Below are 20,820 nucleotides of genomic sequence, written 5' to 3' on the forward strand. Positions count from 1 at the left end.
TGTTTGATTCTAAAGCCCAATGGCTAACTTCCAATTTTATAAGGTTTTTAATTTATTTACAACATTTCTCGACTCTAGGTTAATTTCTATTATAGGTTAGCTATAGCATGTTTCATTTTGCTAAGTTAAGAGATGAAGAAACTGATATACACATAAGTAAACTAATTTGCATGTGCTAAGTCACTTCAGCCGTGTCCAACTGTTTGCGACCCCAAGGACTGTAGCCTGCCAGGCTCCTCTGTCCATAGCATTTTCCAGGCAAGAATACTGAAGTGGGTTGCCATGCCCTCCTCCAGGGGATATTCCTGACCCAGGGATCAAATCCCCATCTTTCATGTCTCCTGCATTGCAGACAGGTTCTTTACCACTAGTGCCACCGGGGAAGCCCAAACTAATTTGCACTTTGGTCAAAAAGTTAACAAAAAAGGTTGAGATTTACTCTTTTCAGTAGATTCCACTAAGGAGGGAAGAAAAAAGTTGATTTTCTACCAGTCCTTAAAAAAAAATCTACTGCTAGTTTAATATCTTATTTTACTGCGGTTGCAACCAGTTAATTCCCAAAATACTAAGCTAAATCTATTTTTATATGTGTGAGTCATTTATCTCTCATTCTTCTAAGATTCAGTACTGTGACCATTAAATTTAATAAGAAACATAACATCTGGTTGATGTGAAATAATACTTTGAAATCTTTCTATATTCTGTATCGGAATTGAATCTATGCTGAGATAATGAAGCTTGCATCTCTGGATTCACATAACTGGCTTAGATAACCTATACAATTATAAAAACACTGAATCAAGTTTGGAAGGGATAGCCTTTACTGCGTATTACTTGCACTTACATAGTCACTTTGCTAAAGGATGCTAAACCAATTTATAAACTGACAGTAAAAGAAAAAAAAAAAGAGCAATCAGGTCACTAACGAGAGGGTGGCATCCAAACAGTAAACAATAAAGCACAGAAGGAGTGAGGAGTTGTTTTTTATGAAATTAGAAAACTCAAACACTAATAATTTGGTGATGGTGTTGAGAACGTTTCAGTTAACACTTTTTACTTTTCTAAATCATTAACTCAAATTATTCCTGATCTTTCATATGGCTATTAAAATTTCATTTGATTCTTTTTACATTTTCATAATATAACAGCTATTTAGAATGTTTTTCCAAAGTTACACTTCATTTATACATACTCTGCTATTTCTTACAAGAGAAAAGCAGAAGGAAAACATGTTGATACTTTATAGAAAAAGGTCTGCAGAGCAGATGCTTCCCCATTGTAGAGAGCCGCCAATTCCAGTACGGAATACAATAGCATTTTCAATCAGCGGTCATCATGTGCCAGGAATGCAAAACAGAGCACTGACGATAATCCAGGTTATGAATCATAAAATCCACATGGAATACAAATATTTGAAAACATTATTAGGAAATCCTACTCCACTGCTGAGACAGATTTATGCAATAACGGCCTGAGAAGCCATCAGAGCCACTGCCCTAGGTGTCTTTACATTTGTAATATCTTCCACCTTAAAAATTTTTCTAAATATTCAGCTACTATCTGACTGATTTAAAGGATATTAACACAAACATTTTAGAAAGCATTTGTCATTTCTAACATGAATAAGACTATTCTTAGATAAATGGGTGTCTTTTTACTTTGCAATGTTCTAATTATTTTATTTCTCTCCTTGAAATGATATTAAATTCTTTATTACCTATACAATTCTATACCATTATGTTATCGTTACAGAACTTATCCCAGTGGCACTGATTCAATTAGATACTCCTGTTGAGTATTCAGGACTTCCCCAGTGGCTCAGCAGTAAAGAATCTGCCTGCAATGCAGGAGATGCAGGTTCGATCCCTGGATCAGGAAGATCCCCTAGAAGAGGGCACAGCAACCCACTCCCGTTTTCTTACCTGCAGAATCCCTCATCCTGAAGGACGAGGAACCTGGTGGGCTGCAGTCCATGGGGTCACATTGAGTTTGCATACTACTACAGCACGAGAAGGATTATTTTTCAGGAAAGAAAAATGAATGTGACGAAAAGAAATTAAAGAAGACACAAACAGATGGATAGATATATCATGTTCTTGGATTGCAAGACTCAACACTGTGAAAATGACTATGCTACCCAAAGCAATCTATAGATTCAGTGCAATCCCTATCAAATTACCTATGGCATTTTTCACAGAATGTTTTACATTCTATGTAAAAATTGTAAAGTAGAACAAAATATTCTACCATTTGTATGGAAACACTAAAGATCTGACTAGCCATAGCATTCTTGAGAAAGAAAGACAAAGTTGGAAGAATCAGGTTCCCTGACTTCAGATTATACAAAGCTTCAATCATCAAGACAGTACGGTACTGGCACAGAAACAGATCAGTGGACATGACAGAAAGCCCAGAGATAAAGCCACACACCAATGGTCACCTAATCAATGACAAAGGAGACAAGGAATATACAATGGAGAAAAGACAGTCTTTTGAATAAGTAGTGCTGGGAAAACTGGACAGCTACACATAAAAGAATGAAACACTCCCTAAAACCACACACAAAAATAAACTCAAAATACTGTAAAGCCCTAAATGTTAGGCCAGATACTATAAAACTCTTAGAGGAAAACACAGGCAAATATTCTCTGACATAAATCGCAGCAAGATCTTTTTTGACCTACCTCCTCGAGTAATGAAAGTAAAAATAAACAAATGGGACCGATTTAAAATAAAAGCTTCTGCACAGCAAAGGAAACCATACACAAGACAAAAAGACAGCCCGCAGAATGGGAGAAAATATTTTCAAGTGAAGCAACAAAGAATTCATCCCTAAAATATACAAACAGCTCATGCAGCTCAATGAAAAACAAAACAAAACAACCCAATCAGAAAACGGGCAGAAGACCTAAATAGATATTTCTCCAAAGACAACATACAGATGGCCAACAAACATGAAAAAATGCTCAACAACACTAATTAATAGAGAAATGTAAATCAAAACTACAATGAGCTATCACTTCACACCAGTCACAATGGCCACCATCAAAAAGTCTACAAACAATAAATGCTGGCGAGGGGTATGGAGAAAAGGGAATCTAAATTGATATAGTCACTATAGATGGTGGTTCCTTAGAAAACTAAAAATATAACTAGCATGTGACCCAGCAATCCCACTACTGAGTATATTACTCAGAGGAAACTGTAATTCAAAAAGACACATACACCCCAATGTTCACTGCAGCAATACTCACAAGAGCCAGGACGTGGAAGCAACCTAAATGTCCATCAACAGTGGAATGGGTAAAAAAGACGTGGTCCATGTATACAATGGAGTATTACTCAGACATAAAAAAGGAATGAAATTGTGTCATGTGCAGACATGTGGATGGCTCTTGAGACTGTTATACAGAGTATGCTGCTGCTGCTACTGCTGAGTCGCTTCAGTCGTGTCCGACTCTGTACGACCCCTTAGACGGCAGCCCACCAGGCTCCCCCGTTCCTGGGATTCTCCAGGCAAGAACACTGGAGTGGGTTGCCATTTCCTCCTCCAATGCATGAAAGGAAAAGTGAAAGTGAAGTCGCTCAGTCATGTCTGACTCTTAGAGACCCCATGGACTGCAGCCCACCAGGCTCCTCCGTCCATGGGATTTTCCAGGCGAGAGTACTGGAGTGGGTTGCCATTGCCTTCTCCATATACAGAGTATAATGTCAGAAAAAGAAAAACAAATATCATATATTAACATATATATGTGGAATCTAGAAAATTTGCAAAGCAGAAACAGAGACACAGACATAGAGAACAAACATATGGATACCAAGGGGGCAAAAGGGTGGGATGAATTGGGAGACTGGGATTGACATATATGCAATACTATGTAGAAAAAATATAACTAATGAGAACCTATTGTATAGCACAGGGAACTCAATTTGGTGCTTTGTGGTAACCCAAATGGGAAGGAAATCCAAAAAAGAGGGCATATGTGTAAACCTATGGCTGATTTACTCTGTTGTACAGCAGAAACTGACAGACCAGTGTAAAGCATCCAAACTCCAATTAAAAAAAAATTAACTACAATATTATGGACCCAAAGAGGCCAAACTGACTTTAAAGAAAAAATTGTAAAAGATTCTAATTCGAATAGATGAATACAGATAATGAAATAGATAATGCCAGTTATATATAAGCCAAAAAAAAAAAGACAATGGAATTTCCTACTTCGGCACATGACAGAGGCACTGAAATCTAATAACTAATTTGTGGTGAAAGAGTCAAATAAGAAATCAGCATGGCATGTGCAGCGCAGCTTCAAGGAAATGAGCATAAAATTGGGGAAACCTGTGGCAGGGATCTTTCACTTTTCTCCCCATGCAGAACTAAACCAGAGCTTGTGCTTACATGCTAACCTGCGTCACCAAATAGATTTTAATCATTCTTGACTTAGAAAACGCAAAAATCAAAGGGAACTCTTGTGCAGTTGCTTGTATGCCTCATGCCATGGAACAGTCCTGTGTACTATTAAAGTAAAGGCACTCTGCACTAGGGCACGGTAAAACTCCTGATGCGACCGAACAAGGCACGCATTTCCTTTATACTCCACTCCCAAACATGGCGAGGCTAGCACTTATTCATCGCTTCTGTTATCCGCACATCTACAGTGTCCACTGTTTCCAGGTTACAAGTGCAAGAGCCCACAGCAGGAGCATCTGGCTAACTCTGGTCTCGTTCCATGCCACCTTCAACCCAAATGAGCTAAGAACTACTGAGAAAACATCAGAAATATTCCCCTTCAAATCGTTGCCCTTAAGCACTGCTTCAGTGCCTGACAGGTTGGGGGAAAAAGTCATAAATTGATATTTGCCCATTAAATATTGCTAAGACTTAACAGTATCTGGAAATCTGTACAAAGAATAAACTTGCTTCCCGCTGCTATAAGTAGGTGGTCCTTCTACTTCACTGCAAAAGCAGCAGCACAAGAGCTTATACAGCTGCTGCCTTTGACGTATCTCTCTTTAACAAACAGAAATGTCTGCCTTCATGGATCCTAGCTTTTTGCATGTTCACGGGCATGTTTTAAAGTTATATCAAAGCTTTCAGGATCTCCAAGAGTCATAAAAGACTTGTTCATCAGCACAACAAGCTGAAATGGTGAGAAGGCGTGTGGGCAGGACTTCAGAGGCTCCCTGATGCAAGACGGTACAAGTTCCTGGCATTGTATTAAAAGCTTTCAAACACAAGATTATCTTACATCCCCTGTGCACAATACTGATATATCATAGAGTAAATTAAAAGGTAATAGCAACTCTAACCATGACTTCTCTCTTTTCTCCCACAGCCAAAAGCACGTCAAAGGATGAACAAAATATAAAGATTATAAAATCCAGTATTTTAAGATAAAAAGAACTTCTTTAAAAACTGTTGTTACGAATAGTTTATTAAAAATCCACAAGAGGGCACCAAAGACAAAAGGCTAGAACAAATTCCATTAATTTGTGACTTATACACATAAAACAAGTTTATAAAATAGGTTATTAAATATACTAACATACTATCAGTATCTTTCAGAAAGACTACTGGCCACTGATTTTTTAAAAACCTGACATATTTTAAAATACCATCATCACTGCCATGTTATTTTTCATATCAGCAGTATTTATGTTTCTCAAAAGACATATCTATATTCATTAATACATTCAGTAATCTATCTACATATCTACATGGAGTAATCGCCCCAACGACTTGCATAAAATAGCAGGAGCTCAGGAAACTTGCTGACTCTACAAAATTGACAGAAACATACAATAGGAAATATCAAGTACTCATATCACTTTGTCATTGCATTCTAAATTACATTGATATAAAAAGATTTATAATTGCATTATGTTCTTAGAACAAACAGAACTTAGAGCTAATTTGTCTTTGAAAATAATGTCTTTTTCTCATCTTTTCTTTCTCCTACTCCTTTTCTGCTCTATTAGGATAGTTCTTAGCAATAATCAGAAACTTTAATAAATACTTAACAAAAGAAATCTCTTTTATAAGCTCAGAAATTATAACATTATAAAATGACTTTAAGAAATCAGCTTCCAAAACATACAATTTAGAAGAAAACTGTCTGAATCACAACAAAATACCAATACTAATTTTAGCATGCAGTTTACATTACTGAAACTGCTGATACAAATGACATTCTGGGGCAGAGAAACGTCAAGTCAGGGCAATAAAAACAAGCAGTTCCCCCCAAAACAAATATTTACAACATGTGTGACTTACGCACTGCTCCAGAAATACTTCATGTGCCAGGACATACCTGATTATTTTTAAATGCAGATACTTTCGGTGTTGATGATAATCTTGTGGCACTATGCTAAATAATAAGGGGTAAAGTCAGTTAAGATCCATTGCAAAGAATTTTACACATATATTTATTGACTTGATAAATCTGAAGTATTTGTAAGCAATTACTATGTGCCAGGCAGTATGCTAAGATATAGTCTTTGTCTTTGAGAAACGCACAGGTTAGTGGAGAAAATTAGAAAGTAGACAAATATAAATACAGTGAGTTAAGCATTCGCATAGAGCTCAACACAGGATACCACGGGAGCACAGAGGAGCATTTTAATTTCAAGATCAGTTGGATAAATACCTAGGACAGCAACTGGTAGATCTTATGGTATGTTTAGCTTTGTAAGAAACTGTCAAACTCTCTAACAGTGGTACACCATTTATGCTTTTCCACCAACAATGAATGCGAGTTTCTGGTGCCGGGCTTATTCACCAGCACATAGTATTGTCAGGTTTTTTTTTTTTTCCATTTTAGACATTCTAACAAGTATTTAGTGGCAACTCATGGTTGGTATAACTTGCAATTCCTGATGACAAAAGGTTTTAGGCATCTTTTCATATGCTTTTTTGACATTTATGATCTTTGACAAGGTGTCTGTTCAGTACTTTTCCCCATTGTTTAAATTGTCTTGTTTTTTTATTGTTGATTTTTAAGGAGCTCATGTATTTTGGACACAAGTCCTTTCAAATAAGGTTCAGTTCAGTTCAGTCGCTCAGTCGTGTCCGACTCTTTGCGACCCCATGAATTGCAGCATGCCAGGCCTCCCTGTCCATCACCAACTCCCAGAGTTCACTCAGACTCACGTCCATCGAGTCAGTGATGCCATCAAATAAGGTAGTGTTTTGCAAATATTTTCTCAGTCTATGGCTTATCTCTCTCTCCATTTTCCTAATGGTGTCTTTCACAGTGCAGTAGCTTTAGTTTTAATATCACCAGTTGTTTTTTGTTTTTTTCCCCAAGGATCTTGGTTTTGGTGTTTTAACTCAACACCAAACCAAAGGTAACATAGATTTTATCCTATGATTTCTTCCAGAAGTTTTCCGGTTTTCAGTTCAGTTCAGTTCAGTCGCTCAGTCGTGTCCAACTCTTTGCGGCCCCATGAACCACAGCACTCTAGGCCTCCCTGTCCATCACCAACTCCCGGAGTCCACCCAAACCCATGTCCATTGAGTCAGTGATGCCATCCAACCATCTCATCCTCTGTTGTCCCCTTCTCCTCCTGCCTTCAGTCTGTCCCAGCAACAGGGTCTTTTCAAATGAGTCAGCTCTTCGCATAAGGTGGCCAAAGTATTGGAGTTTCAGCTTCAGCATCAGTCCTTCCAATGAATACCCAGGACTGATCTCCTTTAGGATGCACTGGTTAGATCTCCTTGCAGTCCAAGGGACTCTCAAGAGTCTTCTCCAACACCACAGTTCAAAAGCATCAGTTCTTCATCACTCAGCTTTCTTCACAGTCCAACTCTCACATCCATACATGACTACTAGAAAAACTATAGCCTTGACTGGATGGACCTTTGTTGGCAAAGTAATGTCCTGCTTTTTAATATGCTGTCTAGGTTGGTCATAACTTTCCTTCCAAGGAGTAAGTGTCTTTTAATTTCATGGCTGCAATCACCATGTGCAGTGATTTTGGAGCCCCCAAAATTAAAGTCAGCCACTGTTTCCACTCTTTCCCCATCTATTTGCCATGAAGTGACGGGACCGAATGCCATGATTTTAGTTTTCTGAATGTTGAGCTTTAAGCCAACTTTTTCACTCTCCTGTTTCACTTTCCTCAAGAGGCTCTTTAGTTCTTCACTTTCTGCCATAAGGGTGGTGTCATCTGCATATCTGAGGTTATTAATATTTCTCCCGGCAATCTTGATTCTGGCTTGTGCTTCCTCCAGCCCCGCGTTTCTCATGATGTACTCTGCATATAAGTTAAATAAGCAGGGTGACAATATACAGCCTTGACGTACTCCTTTTCCTATTTGGAACCAGTCTATTGTTCCATGTCCAGTTCTAACTGTTGCTTCCTAACCTGCATAGAGATTTCTCAAGAGGAAGGTCAGGTGGTCTGGTATTCCCACCTCTTTCAGAATTCCCTGGTTTTACATGTTATATTAAGGTCTATGATCTATTTCAAGTTAATTTTTGTGAAAGCCTTGAGGTATATGTCTAGGTTCTTTTTTTTTTTTTTTTTGCTCCATATAGGCATCAAGTTGTTCCAGCACCCTTTAAGAGATTATTCTTTCTCCACTGAGTTGCCTTTGTGGCCTTTCCAAAGTCAGCTGATTATATTTGTGTGGGTTTGTGTCTGAGCCCTCTATTCTGTTTCATTGATTTATCACTGATAATACATGTCTATTCTTTTTCTAATACCACACTGTCTTGATTATTTTAATTTTACAGACGTCTGTAAATTGGAGTCTTCAAACTATTTTTTCTTATTCATTATTGTGTTGGCTGTTCTAGGCCTTTTGCCTTTCCATGTGATCTTTAGAATCATTTTGTTCAGCAGTTACATGTTAGCTTGCTAGAATTTTTATTGTGGATGAACTGAATCTATACATTAAGAAGAAATGATATCTTAACCACATTTTGAGTCTTTTAATCTGTGAACATGGAATGTTTCTCAGTTTTTTTTAGAACTTTGCTTTTTTAAATCAGTGCACACAGATTCTATACATATTTTGTCAGATTTAAGTATTTCTTTTTTTGTTAAAAGGATTTTTCAAAATTTCCAAATTCCAGTTAGTTATTGCTGGTAAAGAGAAAGCAAATGAATATTTTACATTGCCCCTGTATCCATGACTTCACTATATTCACTTATTATATAGTTCCAGGAGTTTTTTTTGGCCAATTCTTCAAAATTTCCTAGAGAATCGTGTCTATGCAGGCCTTTTCAGTCAGTCACATTATCCCTTTCTTCTAGGGCCTTTCTCCTCAGTATAAAAATTTAGTAATATTCTGACCATTGAACAACTAAAGGAAAAACAACAAGTTATTCATAACCAGACTTCTTGATAGAGTAGTCAGAGCCTTTGTTTCTTTCCTTCATCATGTTCTCTTTCCACCTCGTATCATACTGTGGCTGAAGTACTCTTTACAGGGCAACTTTCTGGGTAAGATGAGATCATTTAGAACCTATTTAATTTGAGGTGTCCATGGGTCATCCAAGTCTTTCTGTAGCAGGAAGCAGCGTATGCATTTTTTGAACCCCAAGGGAGAGAGCTCAGGCAGTTAGGGAATCAACAGACTTTCTGCATCTGGTGATTAAACCTTAAGCAAAAGTGGGATTGCTCAAAAAGTCTTTAAAGAAAAACATCAGCTGCTGCTTCTGCTGAGACCACTTCTTAGGTCACCTCATTTGCCTGATAAACTCCTTATCCTTCAGGAGTCATTTCAGCCTTTGATCCCTCTGGAAAGGGAGACTCTTTCATGGTACTCCTCCATGGCTTTGGTTTGTCGTCGTTGTTCAGTTGCTAAGTTGGGTCCAACTCTTTGTGACCCCATGGACTGCAGCGGGCCAGGCTTCTCTGTCTTTCACTATCTCAATGGAGTTTGCTCAAACTAATGTTGACTGAAATATTTGCTAGAATGTCTAAAATGCCAAAAACAAAACACCCCACAAAACCTGACAATACTAAGTGCTGGTGGACATGCTCAGGAACCAAAACTCTCATTTGCTGGTGAACATGAAAAAATGGTGTAACACTGTTAGAGGACACAGCAGTGTTTTACAAAGCTAAACATACCATGGGATCTGCCAATTACAGTCCTAGATATTCTACCAACTACAGTCCTTAGGTATGTTACCCAACTGATCTGAAAATTTCCATCCACACAAAAGCCGGTATGAAAATGTTTACAGCCACTTTAATCATGCCAAAAGTTAGAAACGACCAAGATATCCTTCAATAGACGAATGGAAAAACAAATTGTGATACATCCATGCAAAGGAATACGGTTTAGTTAAAAATTAAAATGGGGTTAACTTTAAAAAGGGATGAATCTTAAATGCTTATCGTTAAGTGAGACAAGCCAGTCTGAAAAGGCTACATACTGTTTGATTCCAATTACACGACATGGAAAAGGCAGAACTATAGATGGTAAACAGAAGAGCAACTGCAGAGAGTTGCTGCAGTTGGTGGGTAGAGGGGAGTTGAACAGGTGTAGCACAGGGATTTGGGGGCAGTGAAAGTATTCTTCAGTGTACTGCAGTGGTGAATACGTAACACCATGCATCTGTCAAAACTCGTAAGATGTTTATACAATAAAGAGTGAAGCTTAATGTATGCAAGATCTCAGGATGTAATGCAGAATGTGACACACACCAAAACATCTAACTGCATTACAAATGTATGAAAGAACTTCACTGAGCAAGGTGGGCAGAGAAGGTGCTAACCCAAGTAACCTTGAAAGTGCGTGGAGTTTGTAAGACTTAAAAAGCATCGTACTAAGCACCGTGCTCTACTTGATAAAGTTGTTCCCATGGGGACATGGCTTAACAATTCAGAAACGACTATACATGTACACAGGAACTGAAACACTTGGCAAAGTGGGTGGTACAGGTGCAGGGAACCAGGTTTCTCACCACTGTGGCAGAGTATAAACAAGCAAGGAGAGACAGAGAGAACGACCCATGTGGTAACGGATTAGAACTCAGAGACACCAGTATGAATTCATGTTTAGTCTAATATAGAAACAGATGAAGATATATATATATATGCACACACATATACATATGTATGTATGAAAACACAGTATACACACACATATATATATATACCTGCTTGGTTTGTCTGCTGAGAGGAGTCGATAAAGGGACAATACTCCCACAGCAGCAAAAAGTACACCTACGGTCCGGATCTTAGTTTCTGATACCATTTGCTAGTAAGGAATTAGTCTCCTAGGATTCTAGAAGCTATGGCAGGAAATACACAAACTGAGTCTAGAGGATCTTACAGTGTCAGAGAATAAGGAAGAAGTAAAGTAAAAGCAAACCCACAATGATGCGGTTATGTTAAAGGGACAAAGGAGTTAATCATAGAAGGAGGCTCCAATGTCCACAGCTGGAACAACTGGAACAAGAGAATAGTACAGAAGTATTGGATTATAACTCAAAGTGTAAACTAAATAACCATGAGTCAGTAAGATACATATGACTGAATAAGTAAATGGAGAGAACAGACAAATCTCCTATACAGGAGAATTCCAAATAACTTATGTAGACACTTCGCCCTCCAAGAAGGGGAGCAGAACTCCCCATTCCTCAAGTGTGGGCTCCATATTATGATGTCCTTCCAAAGAGTACAGGATGGAAAGGAGGAAAGAGTAATTTCATCGTGCAGAGACCTGACAAACACCGTGTCAGCCAGGTGATCGTGGGTAACACTGACAGCGACAAGTCATCTTAACAGAGCGCACTTGTGATAATGTGATACAAGAAGAAACACAGACTCGATCTGTCCCCAGTTCCTGGCACAGTGCTTCTAAAACCCTTATAATTTCCTGAGTGGTATGTGTGGGAGGAGCACATTTTGGTATTCATAATAAGCCCCTTTCCACCATATCTGGGTTTTGCTAATACGGACACTCTTAGAGGATGAGGGCTGGCTGCCAGAGGAACCATGTGATTAGAGGGCTGGAACTTTTAGGTCTACCCTCCTGACCTCCAGGAAGGAGAAAGGAATTAGGGATTGAGTTAATCACCAATGGCCGATATTTTAATCAATCATATCTCTGTCGTGGAACCTCCATAAAACCTCTAAAAGGAGTGTTTTGGAGAGTTTCCCGGTTGGTGAATACACTGGGGTGCCAGGAGAGTGACATGTCTGGAGTGGGTATGGACCCCCCCACAAACCCTTCCTCATACCCCATTACCCCAGGTGACTCTTCCATTGGACTATTCCTGAGTTGTATCCCATACTTGTAATAGTAAGTAAAGTGTTTTCCTGAGTTCTGTGAGTTATTCTAGAAAATTCATGAATCTAAGGAGGGCACTATGGAACCCCTGACTTATAGCCAGTTGGTCCAAGTACAGGAGGCCTACACTTGTGAGAAGCATCTGAAGTGAGGGAAGAGACGGATTGGTGAGACTGAGTCCATAATCTGTAGGGTCTGTAGGGTCTGTGCTAACTCCAGGTAGTTGGCATCAGGATGAATTAAACTGGAAGACACCCATTTGGTGAACCAGAGAATTGCTTGGGGTAGAAAACCCACACATCTGGTATCAGAAGTTTTACAAATAGAGGAAATGAGTTTTTCTTTAAATGCTCTTGATATAAATAAGACTAGCCTTTAGTTCTACAGTCTCTCTCTCCAAAATGAATAACCTCAGTGTCATCATATGAAAAAAACATCAAACAAATCCCAATTGAGGGACATTCTACAAAATACCTAATTAAATTCCTCAAATTTCTCAAGGTCACCAAAAACAGATAATCTGAGAAACTGTGACAGCAAGAGGAGTCTAAGGAGACAGGGGGTGGTGACTAAATGTTAATGAAATGTGGTATCCTGGATGGGTCCTGTAACAGAAAAAACGACACCAGGTAAAAACTTAGTAAATATGGATAGTGTATGGATCTTAGTTGAAAACATTTATCAAGACTGGTTCATTAATTATAACAAATGCAGTGTACTAACATAAGATGTTAATAACAGGGGAAACTGGATATGCGTATATGGGAACTCTGTACAACTACTTTCACAATTCTTCTATAAATCTAAAAGTGTCAAAAATTAAAAGTTACTTCAAAAAATAAAATGGAAGAAGTTCTTTACCTTTTTATTTGAGTAAATAAATAATACTAAATAAATACTTACTAAATAAATATTTATGCTATAAAGCCCAACACTAGAATCTACAGTTCAATGGTTCTTGTCTACATTAGAATCAGCTAGGGACTTTTAAAAAATTCTGATGCCTGGGCTTCAGTTTATATCAATTACATCAGCAATTTTTCAGAGTAAGGAATTCCCCGTGGTCCAGTGGTTAAGATTTCATGCTTCCACTGCAGGAGGCATGGATTCGATCCCTAGTCAGGGGTTTAAGATCCCACCATGCCCAGAGACATGGCCTAAATTAATTAATTTAAAAAAAAAAAATGAATTCGCCAGAGTAAAAACCAAGGATTACTGGGGGATTTTTTTCCCCTCCAGAAGTAGATAGGTTGTTCACATGTATAAAGAGAGATTAAGTGACAGTCATTTGCTGTTCAATGCATGCATGCTAAGTCACTTCAGTTGTGCCTGACTCTTTGCAACCCCATGGACTGTAGCCCACCAGGTTCTTCCGCCATGGGATATTCCAGGTAAGAATACTGGAGTGAGTTGTCATGCCCTTCTCCAAGGGATCTTCCTGACCCAGGGATAGAACCTGTGTCTCTTGTCTCCTGCACTGGCAAGCTAATTCTTTACCACTAGCGCCACCTACATTATAGTAAACATTACAAATTCCAAGGAATCATTTTTTCCATTAGAGAGAACTAAAATATACAGACTTTAAGTGATTTGTGTATACAATTTTTTGTATTGACTAGAACAGAACTCTGCATTCCATTATTTAACCAAAAAGTTTGTTGGACTCTCTTTTCCAAATAAGATATTTTTAAAAATATTTAGCAAATTTCTGTATGTATATGCTTTAAAACAAGAATGCCCTGGAGCATATCTTATTTTTGAAGAGGGTTAGGGTTATTGGATAAGATTGTTTAAACTTTTACATGGCAGAAATAATTCACATAGATTTACTTTACACCCTACTGTGAATGCTCCTTGGTAGAAACAAAATGTCATCTTTGTAGAAAGTTGTATTGAGTAGAAAGACCAACTTCATTAGAAGACACTCTTTAAAAAGCAGACTTTCTATAGCTAATTCAGGAACTTACAGTAAATATGAACAAATATATGCTTTTTAATCAACTCACACTAAGGATTTGGGAATATCTTCCCAAATTCATTGTTGACATTCAGAAAACAAATAATTTTCTTAATACGTAATACAACTGACCCACGCACCAAATTTATATCACATGCTCAGGAAGGCCAAAAAAGATCTTTGCCATGTTTAGCAATGCTTAAACTAGAACAAAAACCTTGATATCAGGATTAACCTGCTGCAGAAATCTCTGTTTGCAATTTATTTAATTTTAAAAACCTGTACAATTACCTCAGCATTGATCAAAAAATGTCTATTTGTCAAGATGTATTCTCATCGGACAAGCTTTTCCTATAATAGATATAAAAATCAAATTCATAAAGCACTATTTCTAATCATGTCCCATATCTCTCTTGAATAAAAAATATTTAAAGAAGTTTGTTTGTAATAGTTACCTGGGGCTCAGGTGTATAGTACTAAAAAACCTTAAAACACTGTGTCTTGAAATAGTTATCATACAGTGTTTCCCTTTCAAATTCACATGGAGAGTTGTTGGAAATGTTGATGAAATTTTAGGTCACAAATTTTTCTCCAAATATAGTACCTTGAGTTATGAAAAAGAAAACTAAGCTTGGAAAAACTGTAAGTTGATATTGGTATAACCCATAAATTCTCTCATTTCATTCACTCAAAATGAAAAAAGCAGGATCTACAATTGGTTCAAGTATTAATACTGAATACAAATATAAATATCTTTGATAATACAGCAACTCAACATGGTGAATTTACAGCTCTAGGATTTTGAAATCAGAGAAAGAATTTGATCTATATTATTTCAAAATTAAGCACTGTTACATTTTCAATGGCTCAGGGACAAAATGGCTCCATGTCATGTCAGCCCAGTAACTGGAAAATGACTAATCAAAAGATTGAGACTAAAGACAATAAAAAGGCCATCATGGAACACAGACCCTCTGTATTCTTAAACTAAAAATAAATGTAGAAATAAAACTTGGTAATGCAGACTTCCCATGATGCTGAAAAGACCATCTTTCAAACAATCAAAATAAGGAAAAAAGGAATGGGGAAAAATCTCAAATGAAAACAACTAGTATATCAAAATAGCCAATCGGTGGAGTCCAGACGGTAGAGCAGGAGGACACAGAGTTTCCACCTCCTCCCATGTAGGGCATCCACCAGGCACTGGTGGGGGACTTTGGACACCCAAGGAGAGGGGAGGAAGCCCCATGTGACCAGGTATGACGTTGAGGGAAAGGAAAAGTGGAGGTGGGACGTGACCGGCATCCCTGAGGGGTTGCTGGGAGAGGGGAGGAGTTCGCACTATCCGAGGGGCCCTAGAGTAATGAAAATAAAAACAAAAATAAACATATGGGACCGAATTAAACTTAAAAGCTTTTGCACAGCAAAGGAAACCATAAACAAGACAACTCAAGAAATAATTTCTCCCATTCTCCTTCAGAATGGGAGAAAATATTTGCCAACGAAGCAACAAAGGATTAATCTCCATATTATAAAAACAGCTCTTGCAGCTAAAAAGAAAAACCAAAAAACCCAAACATCCAATCAAAAAATGGGCAGACCTAAATACACATTTCTCCAGAGAAGAAATACAGACGGCCAACAAACACATGAAAAGATGTTCAGTATCACTAATTATTAGAGAAATGCAAATCAAAACTACAATGAGGTATACTTCATACCAGTCAGAATGGTCAACATCAAAAAAACCTATAAACAGGGAGTTTCCTGGTGCTCCAGTGGATAAGACCCTGTGCTCCGAACACAGAGGGCCTGGGTTTGATCCCTGGTCAGGGAGCTAGATCCCACATGCCACAACTAAGACCCAGGGCAACTGTAAAATAAATAAAAAAAATTTTTTTAATCTATAAACAATAAATACTGGAGTGGGTGTGGATAAAGGAAAACCCTCTTGCACTGTTGGTGGGAATGTAAATTGATACAGCCACTGTGGAGAACAGTATGGAGGCTCCTTAAAAAACTAAAAATAGAACTACCATATGACCCAGCAATCCCACTAATGGGTACGTACCCTGAGAAAACCATAATTCAAAAAGACCCAGCTATCCCAATATTCATTCCAGCACTATTCACAATAGCCAGGAAATAAGAGAACCTAAATGTCCATCGACAGATGAATGGATAAAGAAGATGTATACATACACAATGGAATATTACTCAGCCACAGAAAGGAATGAAATTGGGTCATTTGTAGAGATGTGGATGGACTGAGTCTGTCACACAGTAAAGTCAGAAAGAGAAAAACAAATATTGTATACTAATACATGTATGTGGAATCCAGAAAAATGATACAGATGAAACTATTTGCAAGGCAGGAAAAAAGACACAGATCTAGACAATGGACAAGCAGACATAGGACGGGAAAGAGAGGGTAGGATAAACTGGGAGGTTAGGACTGCTACATATGCATGCCCACATGTAAAACAGCTAGCAGGAACCTGCTTATAGTACAGGGAACTTAGCTCTGTGCTCTCTGATGACCCTGATGGGTGGGACAGGCATGGGGGAGGGAGGTCCAAGAGTTAGGGGTTATATGTATACATATAGCTGTTGCTCAGCAGAAACTAATACAACATTTTAAAGCTATTTTACTCCAATAATAAAAAAAGAAGAAATAGAGCAAGGCCTTCAGAGTTTTAAGGGAACATTATTTTCAATCCAGAATTTTATACCTCATCAACCAACAGTAAAGAAAGAATGAAGACATGGTCAGATATACAAGGTCTGAAAAAACTGCTAATGACTGGAAGCTCCTGGAAGATAGGATGCATCAAAATAAGGAAGTAAAACACAAAAGACAAGACTCAGGAAACATAGGACACATTACAGAAGAGAGAAAAAGGAAATTCCCAAGATGATGTTAGGGAATGGAGGGCCACAATGGTCTGCAAAGGACAGCTTATTCAAGACTCTAGAAAGTAACTGTTCAGATTAGAAGCAAATAGAGGGCTCAATAAAGAATTAGGCAAGCAAAAAGTATGATGCTAAAGAATTATTTGTGTTTGAACATACAGAGGTCTTTACAACCTCTGCAGAGAGTACAGGGACGAAGCATTTGACAAGTTAGCCATGGGTACACAGAGAAGTGAACAGCAACAAACAACAGTAAGAAGAGCTGTGACAACTACTAGTTCCAGAAATTACAAAAATAAAAAATAAGTAATCATAATGTATTATGATACTTACACAGTCCTAACTAAACACTGAGAAGGATTTTTTTTTAGAACTGTGCTTTAGTTATATGAGGAAAATGAGAGATAACAAGTAATCAGTTCTAAAGAATTTCAGTTTGTGATCAATAATTTTATCTCAAATATGTTTTCTTAATAAAATGAATTTACTTTTCAAGAAGTAAAAGAACAAGGATAAATTTTAAAATTCTCTTTACTGGTTTTAAGCTTAGTTTATAAAGATCTCTACCAATTCTTCCAAACACATGTGGCCATTTAAAATTTGTTTTTAAATACTTAAAGAACTTTTCATGATAACTGATGTTATTTTTGTGGCCCTTGGAGTAGCAAAACAAGCAGCAGCAATAATTACCAGCAAAGAAACCAAAAACTAAACAAAACAATAACAAAGTGCCTGGCCAAAATATTTTAGTAGCAGTAGTAGAGATAAAAGTAGTAGCTTTAATAAAAATGGAAGCTAAACTATTGAGCATACTATGTGTGATAAGTTGTTCTAAGTGTGAAGATACATATTTTTTTTTATTTTATCCCCCTAACAACTCTATGAAGCAAGATCTATCACTATCCCCTTTTTATAGACAGTGAAATTGAACCAGAGACATTAAATAACCTGGCCAATGACAGTAAATTGGGAACAGAATCAGGATTTTAGTCAAAGCAGTCCATAATTTAACCAATTTGATATAATTGAATCTTCTGGGCTGACTTGGACTGATTCTGATGCTGTTCTATTTCATCATCAGTTTAAAAGATTCTCAAGAGAGATTGATTTGAAATTCCTTGGGCTTCCCTGGTGTCTTAGACGGTAAAGTACCTGCCTGCAATGAGGGAGACCTGGGTTTGATCCCTGGATTGGGAAGATCCCCTGGAGGAGGGCAAGGCAATGCACTCCAGAATTCTTGCCTGGAGAATACCTCTGGACAAAGGAGCCTGGCGGGCTACAGTCTGTGGGGTTCCCAAGAGTGGGACACAACTGAGCGGCTAAGCACAGGGAGGAAATGGAGGATTCTGGAGAATGCTCACCTGAAGGCTATACCACATATGGATTTTTCCAAGCACCCTGCATTTCTCCTGATGCCCATGCTGAGAATTACTGCGTCAGTAAATCACACTGGAGGGCACATGGCATTCCTCAGACATTAAGGACCACAGCACGACAAGTTTAGAGTTTAGATCATAAAGAAATCACCAAAAAGTCCTCTTTTCTGAAGACAGAAGCTCGAAAACATGGTCAAAAGCCAGTTAATAGGCAAAACCTTTTTCTCTGAATCACCACTGAATTAATATGAAATAAAATGACACCTCTGAAAGTGAAAATAAAAGGCCTACTACATGCATCAAAGTGAAAAACTCTCAAGCAAACCTAACATCAAGAAGTATCCAATTTTGGCTCAACATTTTACTTAACATTCTTCGACATCTGTTCGGCTTCTTGTATTCTACTTAAATTAACATTGCAATCGACATGGGAAACACCTGAGCTCCAGTACAAAGCAATTCTTATAAACTCCTAATCAATTTTTTAATCTGTTTAAAAAAGGACCATTTGACAATGTGCACTCTCTGCCTTTTCTTATAAATTCAACTTATTAATAACACCTATTCCACTTTTAAATAATCATCCGGTGTACCATGTGTGCAGTGTTCGCCTTGTTATTTAATTTAGAATCAGCAAGCACTGACTTTTATGGTGTCAATATTTATATATAACTTCCTATCTAACATTTTAATAAGACATACAAGATAACTTAAAACTAGTATTTTAAAGGTCAATGATTAATTAGGGTTTAAGAACTACATAGGCACATAGTTTACTGCATAATTAATAAATTACCAAAATGCATGCTCACACCTTGAATGCTACAGATATATTAGTATAATCTGAATGAGAATAAGAAAAAGTCCTGTATGCCTTCAATTTATAGAGACAACCTATGTCCCACTGTCTGCTGACTTGGTCAGAAATAAATGCAAACGTTATGATTACACTAGACTTTTATGAAAAATAAAACATCACTTTAATGACAATTTGGCTGTGAAGATTAAAGAGACACATAGCTATGAGACTTAAACCTGAACATGTAATCCAATTTTAAGCCAGTTTGCAAGAGAACCCCAAAGGCAGGAATAGTACAAAGACAAAGTACAAAGACAAATACTATGTAAGATTTTGAGCCTTCAATATGAATAAGAGTTCCTGAGAGGACAAGACTACTGATTTTAAGATTTGGTAACGATGAATGGCAATATAGAAATATACTTTTACTATAGAAGGACTCCACATCCACTTTGCATATCTTGTTCTTATAAGTTTTTTTGTCTGTGCATGTATATATATTTATTTATATTCAGAGCACAAGTGATAAAATGACCTCGAGATAGAAACTACTGCCTGAGAACATAATATAAAGCAAAGTGTATGAATACTGCTCATAGCATGTGACTCTGTCAAGACAATTTTTTCTTATAATTTCAATAAAACAACAAAAAATAACATAATAGTTTCATCTGAAAATATCAGCTTGGTCCCAGAGATAAATGCTTATTTGAAAACTAGAAAAACATTAAATCTGATGCGATTTTTAAATCTATCCATATTACTTTGGAAGCCTTCCCTTCAAACGGTAAAACCTAATACCCCACACCTTGAATGTGCACTATACTGTATAACACATACCTAAAACAATAGGATGGCTTCCGAATGGGGCAGCGAGCAGAAGCCAGACACGCTCAAGAGAGTATTACTTAGTAACAGCATGGAAAGTGACAAACTTTTAGCTCTTATGTTTTGGACACTGATTCATCCAATTAGATCCTATACTAAAAAGTCATTGTATATGATAAGAGATAAGAGTCCAACTTCACATTTTTACATGTGGCTATTCAGCTGTCCCTCAGACATATTATATTTAACTTATATGCAGAGTATATCATGAGAAATGCTGGGCTGGATGAAGCATAAGCTGGAATCAAGATTGCTGGGAGAAATATCAATAACCTCAGATATGCAGATGACACCACCCTTACAGCAGAAAGCAAAGAAGAACTAAAGATGAAAGAGGAGAGTGAAAAAGTTGGCTTAAAGCTCAACATTCAGAAAATGAAGATCATGGCATCTGGTCCCATCATTTCATGGTAAATAGATGGGGAAACAGTGTCAGACTTTATTTTTTTGGGCTCTAAAATCACTGCACATGGTGACTGCAGCCATGAAATTAAAAGACGCTTACTCCTTGGAAGGAAAGTTATGACCAACCTAGACAGCATATTAAAAAGCAGAGACATTACTTTGCCAACAAAGGTCCGTCTCGTCAAGGCTATGGTTTTTCCAGTAGTCACATATGGATGTGAGAGTTGG

At 37.5% G+C, this 20,820-nt stretch overlaps 1 protein-coding gene across 8 annotated transcripts in view; it reads right to left on the minus strand.

The window, feature by feature from the left end:
* Positions 1-20,820, minus strand: part of STK3 (serine/threonine kinase 3) — a 305,298-nt gene that overhangs the window by 101,322 nt on the left and 183,156 nt on the right. For 6 of the 8 annotated variants that reach the window (XM_025265080.3, XM_025265076.3, XM_044928556.2 and 3 more), the window contains one exon: positions 6,312-6,368. The exons of the other annotated variants lie outside the window; for them this stretch is intronic. In XM_025265080.3, coding sequence (XP_025120865.1) covers positions 6,312-6,368 — 57 coding nt within the window. The remainder of the gene's footprint in view (positions 1-6,311; positions 6,369-20,820) is intronic. 8 annotated transcript variants of the gene reach the window in all.

The sequence above is a fragment of the Bubalus bubalis genome, chromosome 15 (genome assembly GCF_019923935.1).
Source record: "Bubalus bubalis isolate 160015118507 breed Murrah chromosome 15, NDDB_SH_1, whole genome shotgun sequence".
NCBI lineage: Eukaryota > Metazoa > Chordata > Mammalia > Artiodactyla > Bovidae > Bubalus > Bubalus bubalis.